General features: G+C 37.4%; 2 protein-coding genes across 5 annotated transcripts in view; both read right to left on the reverse strand.

Moving 5' to 3' along the window:
- Positions 1-15,770, reverse strand: part of EML5 (EMAP like 5) — a 103,246-nt gene that overhangs the window by 34,492 nt on the left and 52,984 nt on the right. For all 4 annotated transcript variants that reach the window (XR_015746819.1, XM_026679164.2, XM_087952051.1 and 1 more), the window contains exons 21-26: positions 12,950-13,091; positions 11,906-12,058; positions 8,904-9,035; positions 7,886-7,974; positions 4,844-5,020; positions 3,180-3,381 (exon numbers count right to left, since the gene is read on the reverse strand). Coding sequence is in view for 3 of the 4 variants with exons in the window: in XM_026679164.2 (XP_026534949.1) it covers positions 3,180-3,381; positions 4,844-5,020; positions 7,886-7,974; positions 8,904-9,035; positions 11,906-12,058; positions 12,950-13,091 (895 nt within the window). In the remaining variant the exon portion in view is untranslated. The remainder of the gene's footprint in view (positions 1-3,179; positions 3,382-4,843; positions 5,021-7,885; positions 7,975-8,903; positions 9,036-11,905; positions 12,059-12,949; positions 13,092-15,770) is intronic.
- LOC113419656 (polyubiquitin-like) lies at positions 9,505-10,228 on the reverse strand. Its single transcript, XM_087952055.1, is given in 2 exon segments — positions 9,505-9,750; positions 9,753-10,228. Coding segments are annotated over 2 exon segments (507 nt in total). The 5' UTR covers positions 10,165-10,228; the 3' UTR covers positions 9,505-9,655.

The raw sequence follows: 15,770 nt of genomic DNA on the forward strand, positions 1-15,770 counted from the left end.
CAGACATGCCTCAGGTGGTCCACACATTGTAGGCTTGAAACGAAATGGCGTTCTGCGCCCAAGCCACCAACGGATCGTGCAAACGTAGCCAGGATACTCCGAGCACCATAGGGAGATGGAGGTTCGAGGTGACATAAAAACTGATCGCCTCCTCATGATCCCCAATGACCATACGCACTGGCTGAGTTGCTAGCGAATGGGTCCCGACTTGAGTTCTCGCCATCTACAGTTTCCACCTTAATGGGGGATTCACAGGAATCAAAGGAATTCCAAAATGTCCAACAAAAGCACAGTCCATAAAGCTGGTTGTAGCCCCTGAATCCACCAGCGCAACGGCGGAATTCCCTCCTTCTGGGACTGCAGAAATATATAGTGTCCAAAAGTAAATGCCGAGGAGGGCCAGGATTTACTTTGGCAATTTGGGGTGGGGGTGTAGAACGTGCCCACCTAGGGTTTCCCGAGGTCGGGCCTACCCCGCTTCCGACGGGCCAGGAGTGGTTTCGGCACAGGTCTGCAAGTCCCTCTCCGAGTGCAGGAATTTGCAAAATGTCCCGGACCCCCGCAGTAAAGGCACAAGCCTTCCTGGAACCTTCTCGAACGTTCGCGCCGTTAGGCGAGGGCGGAGTGCGCCTATCTCCATCGGCTCCTCAGCCTGAACCGTGGGTTGGAAAACTCTCGGTGGCGGTATGCGTGCGCGAGAAAACACAGGTGGTTCCACAACAGGCCGTTTGCTCCCACGTTGCTGTAAACGAGCTTCAATACGTAAGCACTGAACTATCAATGCATCCAAAGTTAAAGCCCGCTCTGCATGGACTAGCTCATCCTTGATGGCATCAGACAAGCCTTCCTGGAATGCAGCCATATGAGCCGGTTCGCTCCATTAGAGCCCATGCACAACAAACGAAATTCTGCCATGTATTCCTGTAATAAACGCTTTTCCCTGCTTAATATCCATTAGCCATCTGTCCACAGTTTGTACCTTAATGGGATCCTCAAACATCACCCTCATTTGTTGGAGGAAACCCTGGAAATTGTTCAATAACGGGCTATCTTGAATTAACAAGGAGTAGCCCAATTGGCAGCCTGCCCAGTTAATAAACTAATCATAAAGCCTACTTTAGCCCGGTCGGTTGGAAAGTCTTCAGGTCTCAGAGAGATAAACAATTGGCATTGACCCATAAATGCCGGAACCTGTCCATTTGCCCAGAAATTTTCTCTGGCATGGATGCCGGGCTTTTCCTCACAGGAGGGGCAGGGGAAGCAGCAGCAGTGCTTGGTAAGCTGGAAACATAATTCAGCAATTGTGTTACCTGATTTTGAAGTGTCACGTTACTTTGCAAAAGCTGAGTTATTTGTTGTTGTTGTTGCTCTACCAAACGCTGCAGTTGATTTGAATCCATCTTGCTTCAAAGATGGTTTGTTTGGGTCAGGAACAAAAATGTTATGGCTCCCCTTCAAAGTTCAAACAACACAAACCAAAAGCAGCCGTTCCAAAACTTAAATCCAACAGAAAGGAGTTCTACAATATTATATTCCACACGCCCTGTTTATCAAAACAGTCCTGGTACAAATTCTCAAAGCTCCGAGCCTCTGCTGAAAAACTCTCTGCACGTAATCAGTCACTTTGTTCCTGACAATCTTCCCCACACAGCTGTGTTCTTTTATACACTTTGAGGCAACGTGCTAATTACTGACTCGCCCTCCCTTCTAACTGAGTTTGCCTCCGTAAACCACCCAGATGGGCGTGTCAATCTCCTAAATCAACGCCTGGCCTGATGTCTCCCCACAGCTTGACGCGTTTCAGCCTCCTTCTTGTTCTGGCATCAAGCCACGATCTGTCAGCTTCTTCGCCGACTCTTCTGACTCATTTTGTGGCTCAATTGCAGGCATGAATGAGGTCGAGGGTTCAGGCGAAGAATGTCTGTGTGATAACCTCTCATCCCCTGGCTCACATCTGTGTCTTCTAACAATTCAGACTCCAAATTCTCAGCAGGCTCCAGCCTTTCATCCTCAGAGTCATCAGAATCAAAATTCACAGCAGGATCGATCCTTTCAGTCACAACACACACACACACACACACACACACACACACACACGTGTGTGTGTGTGTGTGTGTGTGTGTGTGTGTTTTCTTAAGTTTTGTGGGTACTTACATGTATGGTATTCAGCTTTGTTCGGTATTTTCCCACGTCATTATAGTTGTGCTTTTAAAGTTGTAGCAACATTTCAGCAGAATCTCATCTGCCATCATCAGGCTGCTGTATAGTGTTCACCTGTGAGTCAGACTTTCACAGCCATTTCTGTTTTAAATTTGGTGCTAGCCTACGCTGTGCCAGAATGTTTTTTTCTTCATCCTGATTAGTTGGGAGTCTTGGTCTGTGTTTATTGGTCTTGGAGTTTGCTGTGTTCTGCTTGATTGGTGTTTCTAATATCTTCTGTCTGTTTTGTAGCTTTTTTTGTCTTGATTGGCTGGCAACATTGTGTTTCCTGTATTGGAGGCTTTTAGTGCAGCTTGGCTCCGAGTAAATGGACGGCTATCATTTATTAGGAAGCTAGGTTTCATCTGGGTGCCTGGTTGGGGTGTGTTTGAGCTGGAGGTATCGGGGGGGTCTGTTTGTGCCCAGGTGTTTGCCTGGCTTGTGGTGTAATTTATATTTAACATAAAAAATAATATTAAATATATTAGCTTTTTAAAAAATTCGTATTAGTGGTCCTCAGGATTTAAAAGTATGAGTTTGGTGGTCCCTGAGATCCAAAAAGTTGGCGACCCCTGATTTAGAGCATACTCTCCTCCACGGGTATAAAAAACTTAAAGGTTTCACTATCAGTTGTGTTTGATTCTAGGGCACGGTGCACATCTCTGTTTCTTGGCGAAGGGAGCCAGCATTGTCCGAAGGCCATTTCCATGGTCATGTGGCCAGCATGACTACACCCCAAAGGCACATGGAACATTGTTACCTTCCCATCAAAGTGGTATCTATTACTCTATTTGTATTTTCATGCTCTTGAACTGCTAGATATATGATCTTATGATCTTATGGTTAGACTATACCTCCCCATGTATAGTCGAACCGTAATAAAAATTAACCGATGATACCTAAATAGATGTCACTATTTCATACTGCAGATTTTATAAAATGAAATCATTCTATTCTTTAAAATTGGCATGGTTACTTACCCCCATCTTCCTCAGAATCCAGGTCAGATTCTTCGCTATCACACTGCCTACTTTCTCGATGACCCTCCATCTCATGAGTCCACAACATTAGCGACATATCTCCTCCTCCTATACTGACTAATAAACTGTCATCGTGAGTCCAGCGGACATTTGTCACATGTGTACTATGAGCCACATACCGCTTAAATTTGCTGTACTTTCCCTAAATGGGAAATATATAAATGTTTAATTCACAATAAACACATTTATCTAAAAACACATTAAATGTCAGTGATTGTTGCTTTTGTTTTTTGTTCTGCTTTAACTGCAGACTCATTAATTTATGCAGTTGAAGCCAAAGTTAAGATTCTTACTAGAACAGATATAAAGGAAAGGAGATATTAGATTAAAACCCAAATTTGCAGATCTCCAGCAAAGTATTTTTGAAATACGCACATACTTTAGTTTTTGAACATTCTACTATGCAATGCATAAATGAATATTTATGTTCAGATTTAACATAAGAACCCTTCCTAATCATCCTATGAAGCTTGATTGGTAAGTTTATGAATATTCCAGAATTTGCATGGATTCGTTTAAAATTATTATAGGAAAAAAAGAAACATTACACATAGAAAACATAATATATACAACAGGCATGATTCAGCCTAATTTTTAAATAAATCATTAAACCCACAGAAAATTATTTTCCACAGTTGATAGAAAGCCAGTTCATAAATGCAAAAGGAGCATATACTGTATTTACAATCTACAATTATGAGACTGGTATAATTTTATCTTTCCAATGTTGAAAGCACTGCTCCTTCTTCAACACAATAAATCCATACTTCCTATAATAATACATTTGTTTTTGCAATAAATCAGGAGTTTTGTAGTACCTTTTCAGACTAACAAATTTTATGTAAAGCTTTTTTGAACTAAAGCTTACTACATTAGATGCATGGAATGGTTCAACAGATATATGATTTAAATTGGTATAGGTGTAGAGAAGACAGGATGATTATGCAAGCTTTATTTATTTATTTGATTTATATAGCTGCCCACCTCAAGAAGTGACTCTGGGAAGTATAGATCATAAAACATAAAAAATTAAAACAATATCAAATAAATATATATTAATAACAAGTAAAAAAATTACCATAGATGTTAATAAAGTCAAGAAACAAGCCCTTCACATGCTTGGGAGCGCAAGTTACATATGATAAAGATGACAAGTATAATTAAGAACTATAACATGCTGAAAACTGTAGTATATTGAGACCAGGATTTTTAACTCATTAAAACTGTTAATTGATTGGATATTTATAATCTCTCTCATAAAAACAGGAAATAAATTCTCAAATAGTTTGTATATTCTACTTTTTAATTTGGCTAATACATGCAGTTTCTAATATTTTGATAAAATGAACGTTTGTATTCTGAAACAGTCACTGGTTTGACAAAAGAAGTAAAATGAAAGTTATAACCAGTTATTAATATCATATATACTGTAGAGATAGATAGATAGATAAATAGATAGACAAACAGACAGACAGACAGACAGACAGATAGATCGATCGATCTAGATCACATAAATATAGTAGATTCCTCCTAATAAGTGTGTTGCTAAATATAAAAACTATAGGATTGCCTTGTTTTATTATGCAGACATTAATTTTACTTACTTTGGCAGGGAAGTGGAAAAGTTTTACAAATCCAAAATCATCTCCTGTTGCCAAGACTGTATTGTCGCTGCTGAGGCATGAAGCACTTACATCTGTGACTTCTCCAATTATTGGCCATATTCCTTCACAGCACGTACCTAAAACACTCGTCCAGGATGCCCAAGAAATCTTTTCTGCCTACAAAGATAGTAACCTGATCACAAAGATTACTCTGGTTTAGAAGCATTCTTGTCAGTCACTAACACTAAATATTCTTCCTTTCCCCCATTATCATATATGACAAACACTTGTCTCTTTTATGGGCTGCAGCTTCTGTAGCCCTTTTCTTGCTGGTGCCGATGTTTCCAGAGAAATAAGAAATAAGGACTGAAATTTCTTTGAGGCTCAAAACCAGAAATTCGGTTTAGATTTTTTGACTCCATCTTGAGAAACATCTATTCTGAATTAATCCATCTTTTCCAGGGATTGGGATTTTGTCAAATCTGATGCATATACCTAATTATTATCCAATATATTAATTTAAACTGAATTTTAGTTTAAAATATCAAACTATTACAAGTGAAACCATATCTTTACATGCCTGCCAATTGTTTTGATCATTAATATTATTTTAATTTTAGCAAAAAAATATTTGAATGGATTTTTCAGCTGTAATACTTAACAGAGGACCAATGCTTTATTTTAACTAATACTTTTAAAGACTTATAGCTAACATGTAAATATAATGGGTTCAATTACAAAATTATAATTATTTTAAGATGTGCATAAAAGGTTCATTGCCACTGTGTCCAACAATGAAAACTTTCTGCTTACATGACTGTCTTGAATGACAGAAGATAAACTGCAAAAGAAACAAATCTGCAGGGAATGTTTTCTTGGAAATAAGCCCTACTTGGTTAACCAGAGCTTACTTTTATACAAATGCACATGGGATTGCAGCCTCAGTTCTTTTTATGTTCTTGTTATCCATTTGCAGGAAAATTTTGGGAAGGTCTTTTTTATATGGAAATCATAAAGATTCCCTGGACATACCTTGACTTCCTGTGTCTTGCTGGTGATTAGTGTAAATCATACTTGTAGCATTTGAACTGAATTCATAGAGATGAGTTTCTTAGTCCCCCTGAAAGGGCAACACAGTAATACTCACTCTGCTATTCTATGCTGTTCTATTAAATTTCTTTAATTGTTTATTTGTAGCTTCTAATGGCTTGTTTCCATTGACTATTGTGTCATTTCAGCTATGCAAACCATAGTATTATGTAGGGACGCTAGCTTTGTGGAAAGAAATAATACTAATGCCTTTTACAATCAAAGTTTGTTAATTAAGCATGGAAAGAAAAGTTATTTAAAGATAGAAAACAATTTCAGGATTTATAGACATAAATTAATCACGCAGTAGATATGAATCAGTACCCTGTCTAGAAAATAGACAGTCCTTTTTGGGGAAGTTATGAGACTATAGTTTGGATTTGCTCAAGAAATGGCTGCCAAGGAGAGAAAATACATTATTAATTATGACTGCCACTAAGGATAAGGCTATTCAACACCACCTATTTATTATATATAATTACATCCTACCTCCTTTTGTAGAGTCCAAGTAGCCTACAAGCTCAGATAACTTTTTCTTTTGCAAGGGACTGAAGGATGTATTTCCAAACAAAAGACTGGCTATATCCATTCACCATTTTTATTGCTTAACAACAAAAAGGGAGCCATGAAAAATCAGAGACATTTTTACAAATATAATTTGTAATTTATAATTAGCTTTTCATTAACAAAAAATGAGCATCTTTTTAAAAAATTCATAAAAGGGAATCTGGAGGATATTTTTCCAGGAGCACCACTGTTCCTCATAGCCACCCACTATTTTGCCACAGTCTCAGTGGCATTTAAGAGATCTTCAATGTAGCACAGGGGTGTCAAACTGAAGGCCCATGGGCCAGATCTGGCCCATGGAGTGCTTAAATCTGGCCCATAGGGCTGGCCTGGACAGCCTCCTGCAGCACCCTGGCGATCAAACCACCCCAGTAGGGGTGGGATTCATTTTTTTTAACAACCAGTTCTGTGGGTGTGGCTTAGTTGGTGGGCGTGGCTTGGTGGTCATGTGACTGGGTGGACATGGCTTGGGGGTCATGTTATTGGCTGGGCGTGGCCAACTCAATATCACTCACATTGAGGCACCATTTCCTCGCCTGGCCTCTCATGAGTGTGGGGATGCTGCAACAGTCGTAAGTGTGAAAAATGGTCATAAGTCACTTTTTTCAGCGCTATTGTAACTTTGAATGGTCACTCCACACAAGCAAAGTACCAGCAAAGGAGGGGAAAAAACCTCCAGAGACGTTCCAGAGACAGGAAGTCTAGTCCTGCCAAGAATGTAATAAGAGTTAATGGAGAGGCAGTTTCCGTAAGCAACACCAGAATGTTTCCTTCCTGCCTTCCTTACAGGATTAGGCCAGTAATTTCTTCTAACAACCAGTTCTCCAAACTGCTTAGAATGTTAACGACCAGTTTTAGCGAATAGGTACGAACCGGTAGAATCCCACCACTGCACCCCAGCCAGCCTGTGGAGAACTACAATGCTGATCTGACCCCAGTGTGGCATCCTGATGTAGCACATTATCCAAAACAAATTCAAGATCCAGTGAAACTTAACTACTATGATACACAAACAATTTAAATATTCTACAACTATATATTTTTAACATCTAAGTCTCCTAAAAAATATATTAATCAAAAATCCTCAAATCTTTGCAGTAAGTTGCTTTCTTTATCATTTATCATTATTTATATGAAGACATTACCTAATGGATTTTATTTTTATAAAAAGGTATAACCTGATTCCATTTAAGGTGTGGCCTCTATGCAAATTAGGAAAAGCAAGCAAGCATCATGTTTTACTTCATTTTAATACTGAGAAGTGCCATTCAAATCACAAAAATTTATATTCTTCTTATCTGAAATTTAATTGTAGAAAAAATACCCAATGATCATGTAAATGACAAAATAAAACATAACAAAACAAAACAATGGGTATCTTTTTACCTGTGCAGTAGAAATGATCTGTCTTTTTCCCCGTGGAGCTTCAAAAAATAACTGTTCTTTAGCACCAGTGTTGACTTGTAGAAGTTTGCCTGAAAAAAAAAACCCAAAAGCACAGTTCACTGATTATCTTACTGAACATTTGTCTGACCATAGAATGTTAAATTATGGTATTTATTTAGGGCATCTGGGAGTTATTTATCACAACTATTCGGAAATTATTTAGGAAACCTTCAGAATTATCAGAAACTTACCCTGTATAGTTTGACACTTTCTAAATTGTAGAACTGTAATCGGGGACAATTGCCTGGAATCAGGGTGAGTGGCAGACAGAGACTTCTTTCAACAGCTGTGACACCTGCAATTTCCCAGGCCATAGCAGTATTCAGCAGCAATGAGTAGACTGTATGAACACTGCCGCTGTTGTGTATCTGTCACACATTCACCAAGAAAATTGGCAGCAGTGAGATCAGACGTCCATTTCACACTTGACTCCAAAAGCCAATTAAGAAGAAAGCAGCTCCTTGACAAATCACAAAGGACGCCCACAGAGTAATCAGCAGTTCAGCATCTGGGCAAACCACCCAGGTCATCAGGATTCTATGTACTTTGTGGACTAAGGAGCACAGAAGAGAATTGTTTCAACTTCCCAGGGAATGTTCATTTTGCCCCAAACACTAATAGCTTCAAACATCTTTCCAGTTTATTTATTTGGCTAAATTCTCCAACTAAAATTGGCCCCCCAGGAGCTATTAAAACCTGTGTGATAAAACTCCCCATCCTGAGGATTTCCCATCACATTGGAAAAATAGTGAGGAATGAAAGAGGAAGAAAGGATGTGTTTCAAAAAGTTAGAGTCGGTTTAATTTACTGTCCTTAAGTATTCTTAGTGCTTTTCAAAAGAAGATGGTAGACAATTGTATTTAAGTGGCTCCATCAATTACATAACTTGGCTTTGCCAGCCATTACCCCACCAGCAGCTACCAAAAATAATCATTTTATAGTAATTGTATTTCCTTACCTCTTATATCCCAGTCCATATGAGTTATATAACTGGAGGCTCCCTTGCAGATTCCAACCCTTTTACTGCTCATTACACTGTAGATATCTACAAAACTATCATATGATCCTACAGCTAGGTATTTTCCAGCACCTGCAATACAATTATAAGAAGGTAAGTATTTTCATATCAATTTCAGTATTCTACTGGAAAGTGTCCTCGGCAAATGCCAACATTTGGATCACGTTATACAGACTTAGACATCTATGGAGATTCTCAGCCATCCAGGTCATAGATACCAAAGGTGTTTTTTCAAGAGGCAACTGGACTTCTCAGAGCTGAAGAAGCTTCCTGGATGAGAAGTGAAACATCTTCAAAGAAAAACCAGAAAGTCCAGTTGCCTCTTGAAAAAAAGCACCTTTGGGACAACCATGAGAATCTCCATAGGCATTTAGCTATGCACTTTGGGATTAAACCCTTTGAATGGTGTGGGAGTATGAACAGATTTCTAAAAAAATTGCAGACTACAGGAACCACTTTCACTTCACTTTGAAATGAAGAAAACACAGTCATCCCCAACACCTGTGTTCAGCACAGTTCCACAACACAGTAATCTCAGCAGTTCTTTTTTTTTTTCATGTGCAACACAAAACTTTATTAGCACAAACAGTCTAGCAGTTACTGGAAACTTGCATTAACCTTACAATATTAAGCCATTATACTGCTACAGTGCAAACAAATGCCACTGGCAACCTGAAAATTGTTCAGAACATCTAAATGCCTCCCCTCAGACGCAGGACAAGATGGAGGATGGATTCCTTCAGGATGCTGTAGTCAGAGAGGATGCAATCATCTTCCAGCTGCTTTCAGCAAAGATCAGCCTCTGTTGGTCTGGAGGAATGCTTTCCTTATCCTGAATCTTGGCCTTGACATTTTCAATAGTGTCACTGGGTTCCAGCTCCAGGGTGGTGGTCTTCCCAGTTAAGGTATTGACGAAGATCTGTATCCCATCCCTCAGATGCAGGACAAGATGCAGGGTGGACTCCTTCTGTATGTTGTAGTCAGATAGGTTGCATCCATTTTCCAGCTGCTTTCCAGCAAAGATCAGCCGCTGTTGGTCTAAAGGAATGCCTTCTATGATAGTCTTCCAACCAGTCCTTTCAGCAATTCTAAGAAGGCTCCATACCCATTTGCATTCCTCAGGTGACCCTGAGGACACAGCTAAACTTCCAAGTGGCCTCAATGACTCTCTAAAAGAATGCAAATGAACTGCTATCTGCATGGAACATAAATCTTTCCATTGCCCACCACCCAGTCAGAACTGAAGAAGCTTCTTGGATGAGAAGTGAGAAAGAAAAACAAGAAAGTCCAGTTGCCTCTTGAAAAAGCACCTTTGGGACTAAGATATTAAGCTGTGCCTGATTAGTATTTGGATGAGAGACCACTGGGAATACCAGAACTGCAGGTTAATCCAGGAAGTTGAAAAACATGACAAATCACATCTGTTCCCAAGAATGTTGCAGGGATGTGTTCATGAAGAAGTCATTAAGTAAAGCATCCTTAAAGAGACTTTTTTTTACCCTTAACAGACTCTTCCCCAAATCATAATAATCTATATTAGATTTTTACTTTTTCATTAATTTAGTTGGGGAAGATATTGGATTGCATTTAATTTGATTAAGCATTCTTAGCATAAATTTAAGCAGCCCTTCCATATGATTACCCTACAATTAATGGTGACTGCATCAGTGCATGGATTCAGAACTGCAATGTTATTGAAACTCTCACAATTCTAGGATTATTATTAAATTATTAATAATTTAAGTAATTTACCATACAACCCATAGAACCAAAAAACTTTCCCCTTTAAGTTTTAAAATATTTAACAATATTTTATTTTACTTATCAAATGTATATGTCCACTAATCTTACAAACATGACTCCTTATTTAGTAAGTATTTCATGGACTTCAGCTCTTGACGACTTCATGGACCTGTCCCTGCAGGGCTTTCTTTCCCCTTTCCTTTTTCTATTAGCAACTAAAATATTTAATTCTAAAATACAAATGTGACTAATTTAATGAAATAAACATAAAATGTCATAACATCTCATTAATTGCTGAACATTTCTGGTTTAACAATAACACCACAACAGAGTTGTAAGGGACCTGGAACCTTGGAGGCTCAAGCAAGAAGCCCCTATACCATTTCATACAAATGGCTACCTAATCTCTTCTTAAAAACCTCCAGTGATAGAGCACCCACAATTTCTAGAGGCAAGCTGTTCCCACTGATCATTTTCACTGTCAGGATGTTTCTTTTCTACGTTGGATCTCTCTTTGAAAAGTTTCCAACCATTACTTCTTGTTCAGCCCTCCAGTTCTTTAGAGAACAGGTCGACCCTCCCCTCTCTGCGGCAGCCCCTTAAATATTGGAAGATTGTTATCAAGTCACATCAAAACAGAAAATTTCTGTTTTCCTTAATTTATTTCTAGTACTTCCAGAACATCACAACTACTTCTAGTAAGAAAGATCTCTGAATAGATGATTTCCATTTCATAATCATTTCAAAGGCCAAAAATTGTGAGAATGTTACATTCTACAGTGAATTAACTGTTCAAAGAAAAATAATTAAAATGTCATTTCAATCATATTATGGATAGAAAATTAATATGTCTGTTGTTTCAATACAACTCTTCACATACCACACAAAAGTCAATGTAATTCTGGGTTGAGAAAAAAGAATTGCTCATAATTCAGAAGACTCCGTTAAATCAACTTGTGATCTGTTTTAGCATGTTCCACAAACAGTATGGGATCAACTCAAATGTTTCCTTCTAAAGGTGTGAATATTAATATTTCTAAGGTTTTTGACTAGGCTTTACTATATGCATAGATCCTCATGCATACAGAATGCAGACTGCCTCTGTATTGAAATGCACTCTTATAAAAGTTCATTTTAATTCTTCTGAACATAAAGCACTATTATTATCAGGCGTCTCTGATCTGAAACCAATTACTTACCAGAAGAAAATCGTATTTCTGAAATCGCATCTTTCCTGTGATGAAAAGAAACAAGATCCTCCAAAGTATCTGAATTTACCATTAAGAAACTGCCATCATTCAGACCTACTGCCAATGCTTTTCCATCAGGTGAAAAAGAGCAACATCTTCCCCCTGCCAAATACAAAAAGACATGCTGCTGATCCTAATCTTCAGTTTCACACCATCCTGAATGGTGAAACTTATTTGACTTCTTTCTACAGTACCTCTGCTGTCATTCTCATCCTCATCCTCTTCCCTTTTTCCAGCATCACCTCACTCCAAATCCCATTCTTTTTGACTCCTGTGTAATAATTATACTTACCTAATCCTTTCCATCATCTCTCCTCCAGAACTCTCCGTGCATCTCCAATATCCACTCATCGCACTCTATTTTTTCTATTCACCATCAAAACTGCACTGTTCCATCTCCTTTTGCTGCAAGGCCTCGAATCCACTTCCTAATCTCTATCACTCAAGAGTTCAGCAAACTCAGATCTCTTCTACTATTCTATGATGATACAGATCTCTCTTGAAAAACACATCAAACCTTTCCTTGCTCCCTAGGCCTAAGGATCAAGATATCATTCAGATGTCTTCTTGTGTAATGGTGACTCTGATATCTCACTGCCAAACGTGCTGCCTTACATTGTCACTATATGTAAGAGAAACTTTATTAATAAAAAGATCACACCAGTTATTTCTGGAATTTGACTACTTATTTTATTGTGTTGCAAAAACATAGAAATATTTCTTCCATAAATCTAAACATTGCAGTGGGAAATATACCTAGAATTGACCTCTTCACAAATGGGTTTTCATGCAAATTTGTTTTGTAATTATCCTAGTAACTCTACTAAAGGTAGTTTATTTGTTCTAGCAATCTGATTCCATTTTTTAATTGAAATTAATTTTGTTTTTTAATACTTAACAAATTATCATATGTCACTTAATTGGAATCTTGGAAAAGTTCAAAGATGTAGGGAAGACTGGGGAGACTGGAAAAGGAAACAAAATTAATCTTACCCTTCTTCAGTTTTCGAACAGCTAGCATGCAATGGCTTGGTGAAAGATCCCATATTCTTAAGGTTTTATCTTCACTTACAGTGGCACAAATAGGTAAATGAGGATGAGAAGCTAAACCCCAAACATCTCCTTCCATATGACCCTGTAAAAAGAAATTTTACTCTGCAAGTTAACAGCTGATAATGATGCAGTTACAACACAGAGCTTTGGAAAAGAGCATTGAACATTTTTGGAATATTTAATCATGTTTTAGACATTCTGTCAAAATGGCTATCATAGTTAGTTTAGCCAATCACAAAACATCTACTTAGTAAAGGGAAAACTAGTAAGATTCGTCCTTTTTATTCCCTCTATTTCCCAAGTGTTTTTAATCTTTTTAGTTTTTGGTAGAATGGCATATGTCAAACAAGTAGCTTTAATTTTATTTTCCAAGTATACCCCTGGGATATTTCTTGGAGTCAGAAATAGTTACGGTTGGAGCTTAGCTTTGTAACATACCCATTTATTCTGAAATTAAATTAACATTAAAAAATCAAATGAAGGGACTTCCGGTTTGTCGGCTTCGCGAGCGGCAGGGATTTGCGACTGCGCTATCCCTGCTGCGCTAGCCGTTTTGGGGCTCCGACCCAGCCGGGTACGAGAGCTAGGCTGCCCTGCAGGGGCAGCTGAAGGTAGGGGGATCCGGAGAAGGGTTTGGGGTGCTGCAGACCCCTCCCTGGCCGGCAGAACCCCCTTTTCCCAGGATGGTGCAGCGGCGGTCCGTAATGGCCGCCACAAAGAAGCTGGCAGCCGGGTAAGAATGCGCAGGGAGGAAGTGGAGAAAGTGATTGAGAGGAGAAAGTTTTCTTGGCTCCTAGGACTCTAAGACATATTTAATAAAATTCCTGAAAAGTATGACTTTCTGAATAATACCTGCCAGAAGAGGAAAAAAGCGGCTGCTTGAAGGTGCTGAAAGGATAGCTTTCCCTCTTTTCCTACGGAATAAATAACTGGATATTAAGAAACCTATTTTTAGGTGGAAATTGGTTTTAAGCGATGAGTGGGAAGAGAGAGGATTAAAAAGAAAATATTTGTATGCTAAGATTTGTTGGAGCAGATGCCTTAAGGATTTGAAGACTAGAATATATTGTAACAAGACTTTAAACAGATTATGGACTTTCTTTCTCTTTGATTGATATCACCCCAGAAGGAGAAAGTGAGAACTCTGCCTTGGTTTGGACTGATTGATAACTTTGGGACTGTTCTATCTTTTTTTATTTTCTTTTGAATATTCTGGTTGTTGTAAGAAGAAAGAAGGAGAAAAGAAAAGAAAAGATTTATAATGGCTCTTTCTGTTGAGGAACTAAGAAATGGTGTGGAAGAAGCTTTCCTTTTCTTAGAAATGGCGCTTACTAATTATCAACAAAAATTACAACAGATGAAGACAGCAGAGGAACAAGAAAGAAAGGAAGGAGCCATCTTTAATGAATCTCAGAATTTGATCCAGAAAAAGGAAGAGAGAAAGAAAAGAAAAAAAGAGAAAAGAAGAAAACTAAAGGATTTAAGGACTTAAGATCTAAAAAACATTTAAGAAAGGGAAAAATAAAGTGCAAAACCAATATGATGATTGTAAACAAAGGGGAAAAGAAATACGACAGAGAAGGGAAGCCGGTAAGGCAGAGGCTAGAAGAAGGGGGGTAGAAAGGTTTGTTGGGAAAAGAAAGAAAGGGAAAAGGTGGAGAAAAGCTACAACGTTTTGAAATTAAATGGAAAAAAGGAATTTTTATGGATAATGGATAAAGTATAATTTTTTTTTTTAAAAAAAAGATTTTGCAAGGTACATAAGATGAGATGGTAGTATTGCAATGGTTTAAGAGTTGATAAGAGATTAAAATTTTAAAATGTTTAAAAATGATTGGTTTTAAAACTTAATAATAGGAGAGGTTTAGAATATTGTTTTAATTAAAGAGTTTAATAAAATTATGGTATTGATGTTATTATAAAATTTTTATTATAGTATTTCTTTTTAATATTTGGATTTATTCTCTAATTATGCACTTAATTGTGTTGGATGTATTAGTTAGATAGAATGTACCAAGCAAAATCTGATTGGGTATTAGATATTATTTTAAAGATTAATTTTATTAACTTAGGGGGAGATAGAAAGGCATCATACTCTGATTAATGATTTCAGGAGAAACTGATTTTTTTTTTTTTCATAAGGGATGAGACAAAGGGATGATAAAAATGGACAAAAGATACAAATATAATGATTTAAACTAAGATGATTAATTAAGGTAGAATTAAGAAGTGTGAAATATGTGGAGAAGTTAATATAGAAGGCTTAGAATGGTAAATAAAATAAGTAATGATATGTAAGATGAGCATGAATATAATTGAAGTCCATGAAGAGAGAGACACCTGGGTCCAAGTTACTTTCCAAAAGATATTTTTTTATGTTTTGTGTGTTGTGTGTATATGTCTTTTTGGGGGAGAATTGGTAAAAACTTGTAGAAATATAGAATGAGAATAATGGTAACTAAGTCAGAAAGAAACAGATGAAATAATAATAATGATATTGAATAAGAGTAAAGAGAAGTAAAGAGAAATTGAATAAGAGGTTTTGGTATATTATATGGAAATGGTTTAAAACAGAATCATAATTTATCTGACTTGTTAAATTTACAAGGGAAAAAGGTTTAAACATGTAATGAATAATGATAATTTGTGTGTTTTAAAAATTAATAAAACTTGTTTTTAAAAAAAAAAAAAATCAAATGAAGCAAATAATTTGGCATTTGTGATCAGTAATTCTGTGCCCAAATACCATGTTTGGGGTACA

This window comes from Notechis scutatus, chromosome 1 (genome assembly GCF_049901735.1).
Source record: "Notechis scutatus isolate UNSWTSFEM ecotype Mainland chromosome 1, rNotScu1.2, whole genome shotgun sequence".
Taxonomy (NCBI): Eukaryota; Metazoa; Chordata; class Lepidosauria; order Squamata; family Elapidae; genus Notechis; species Notechis scutatus.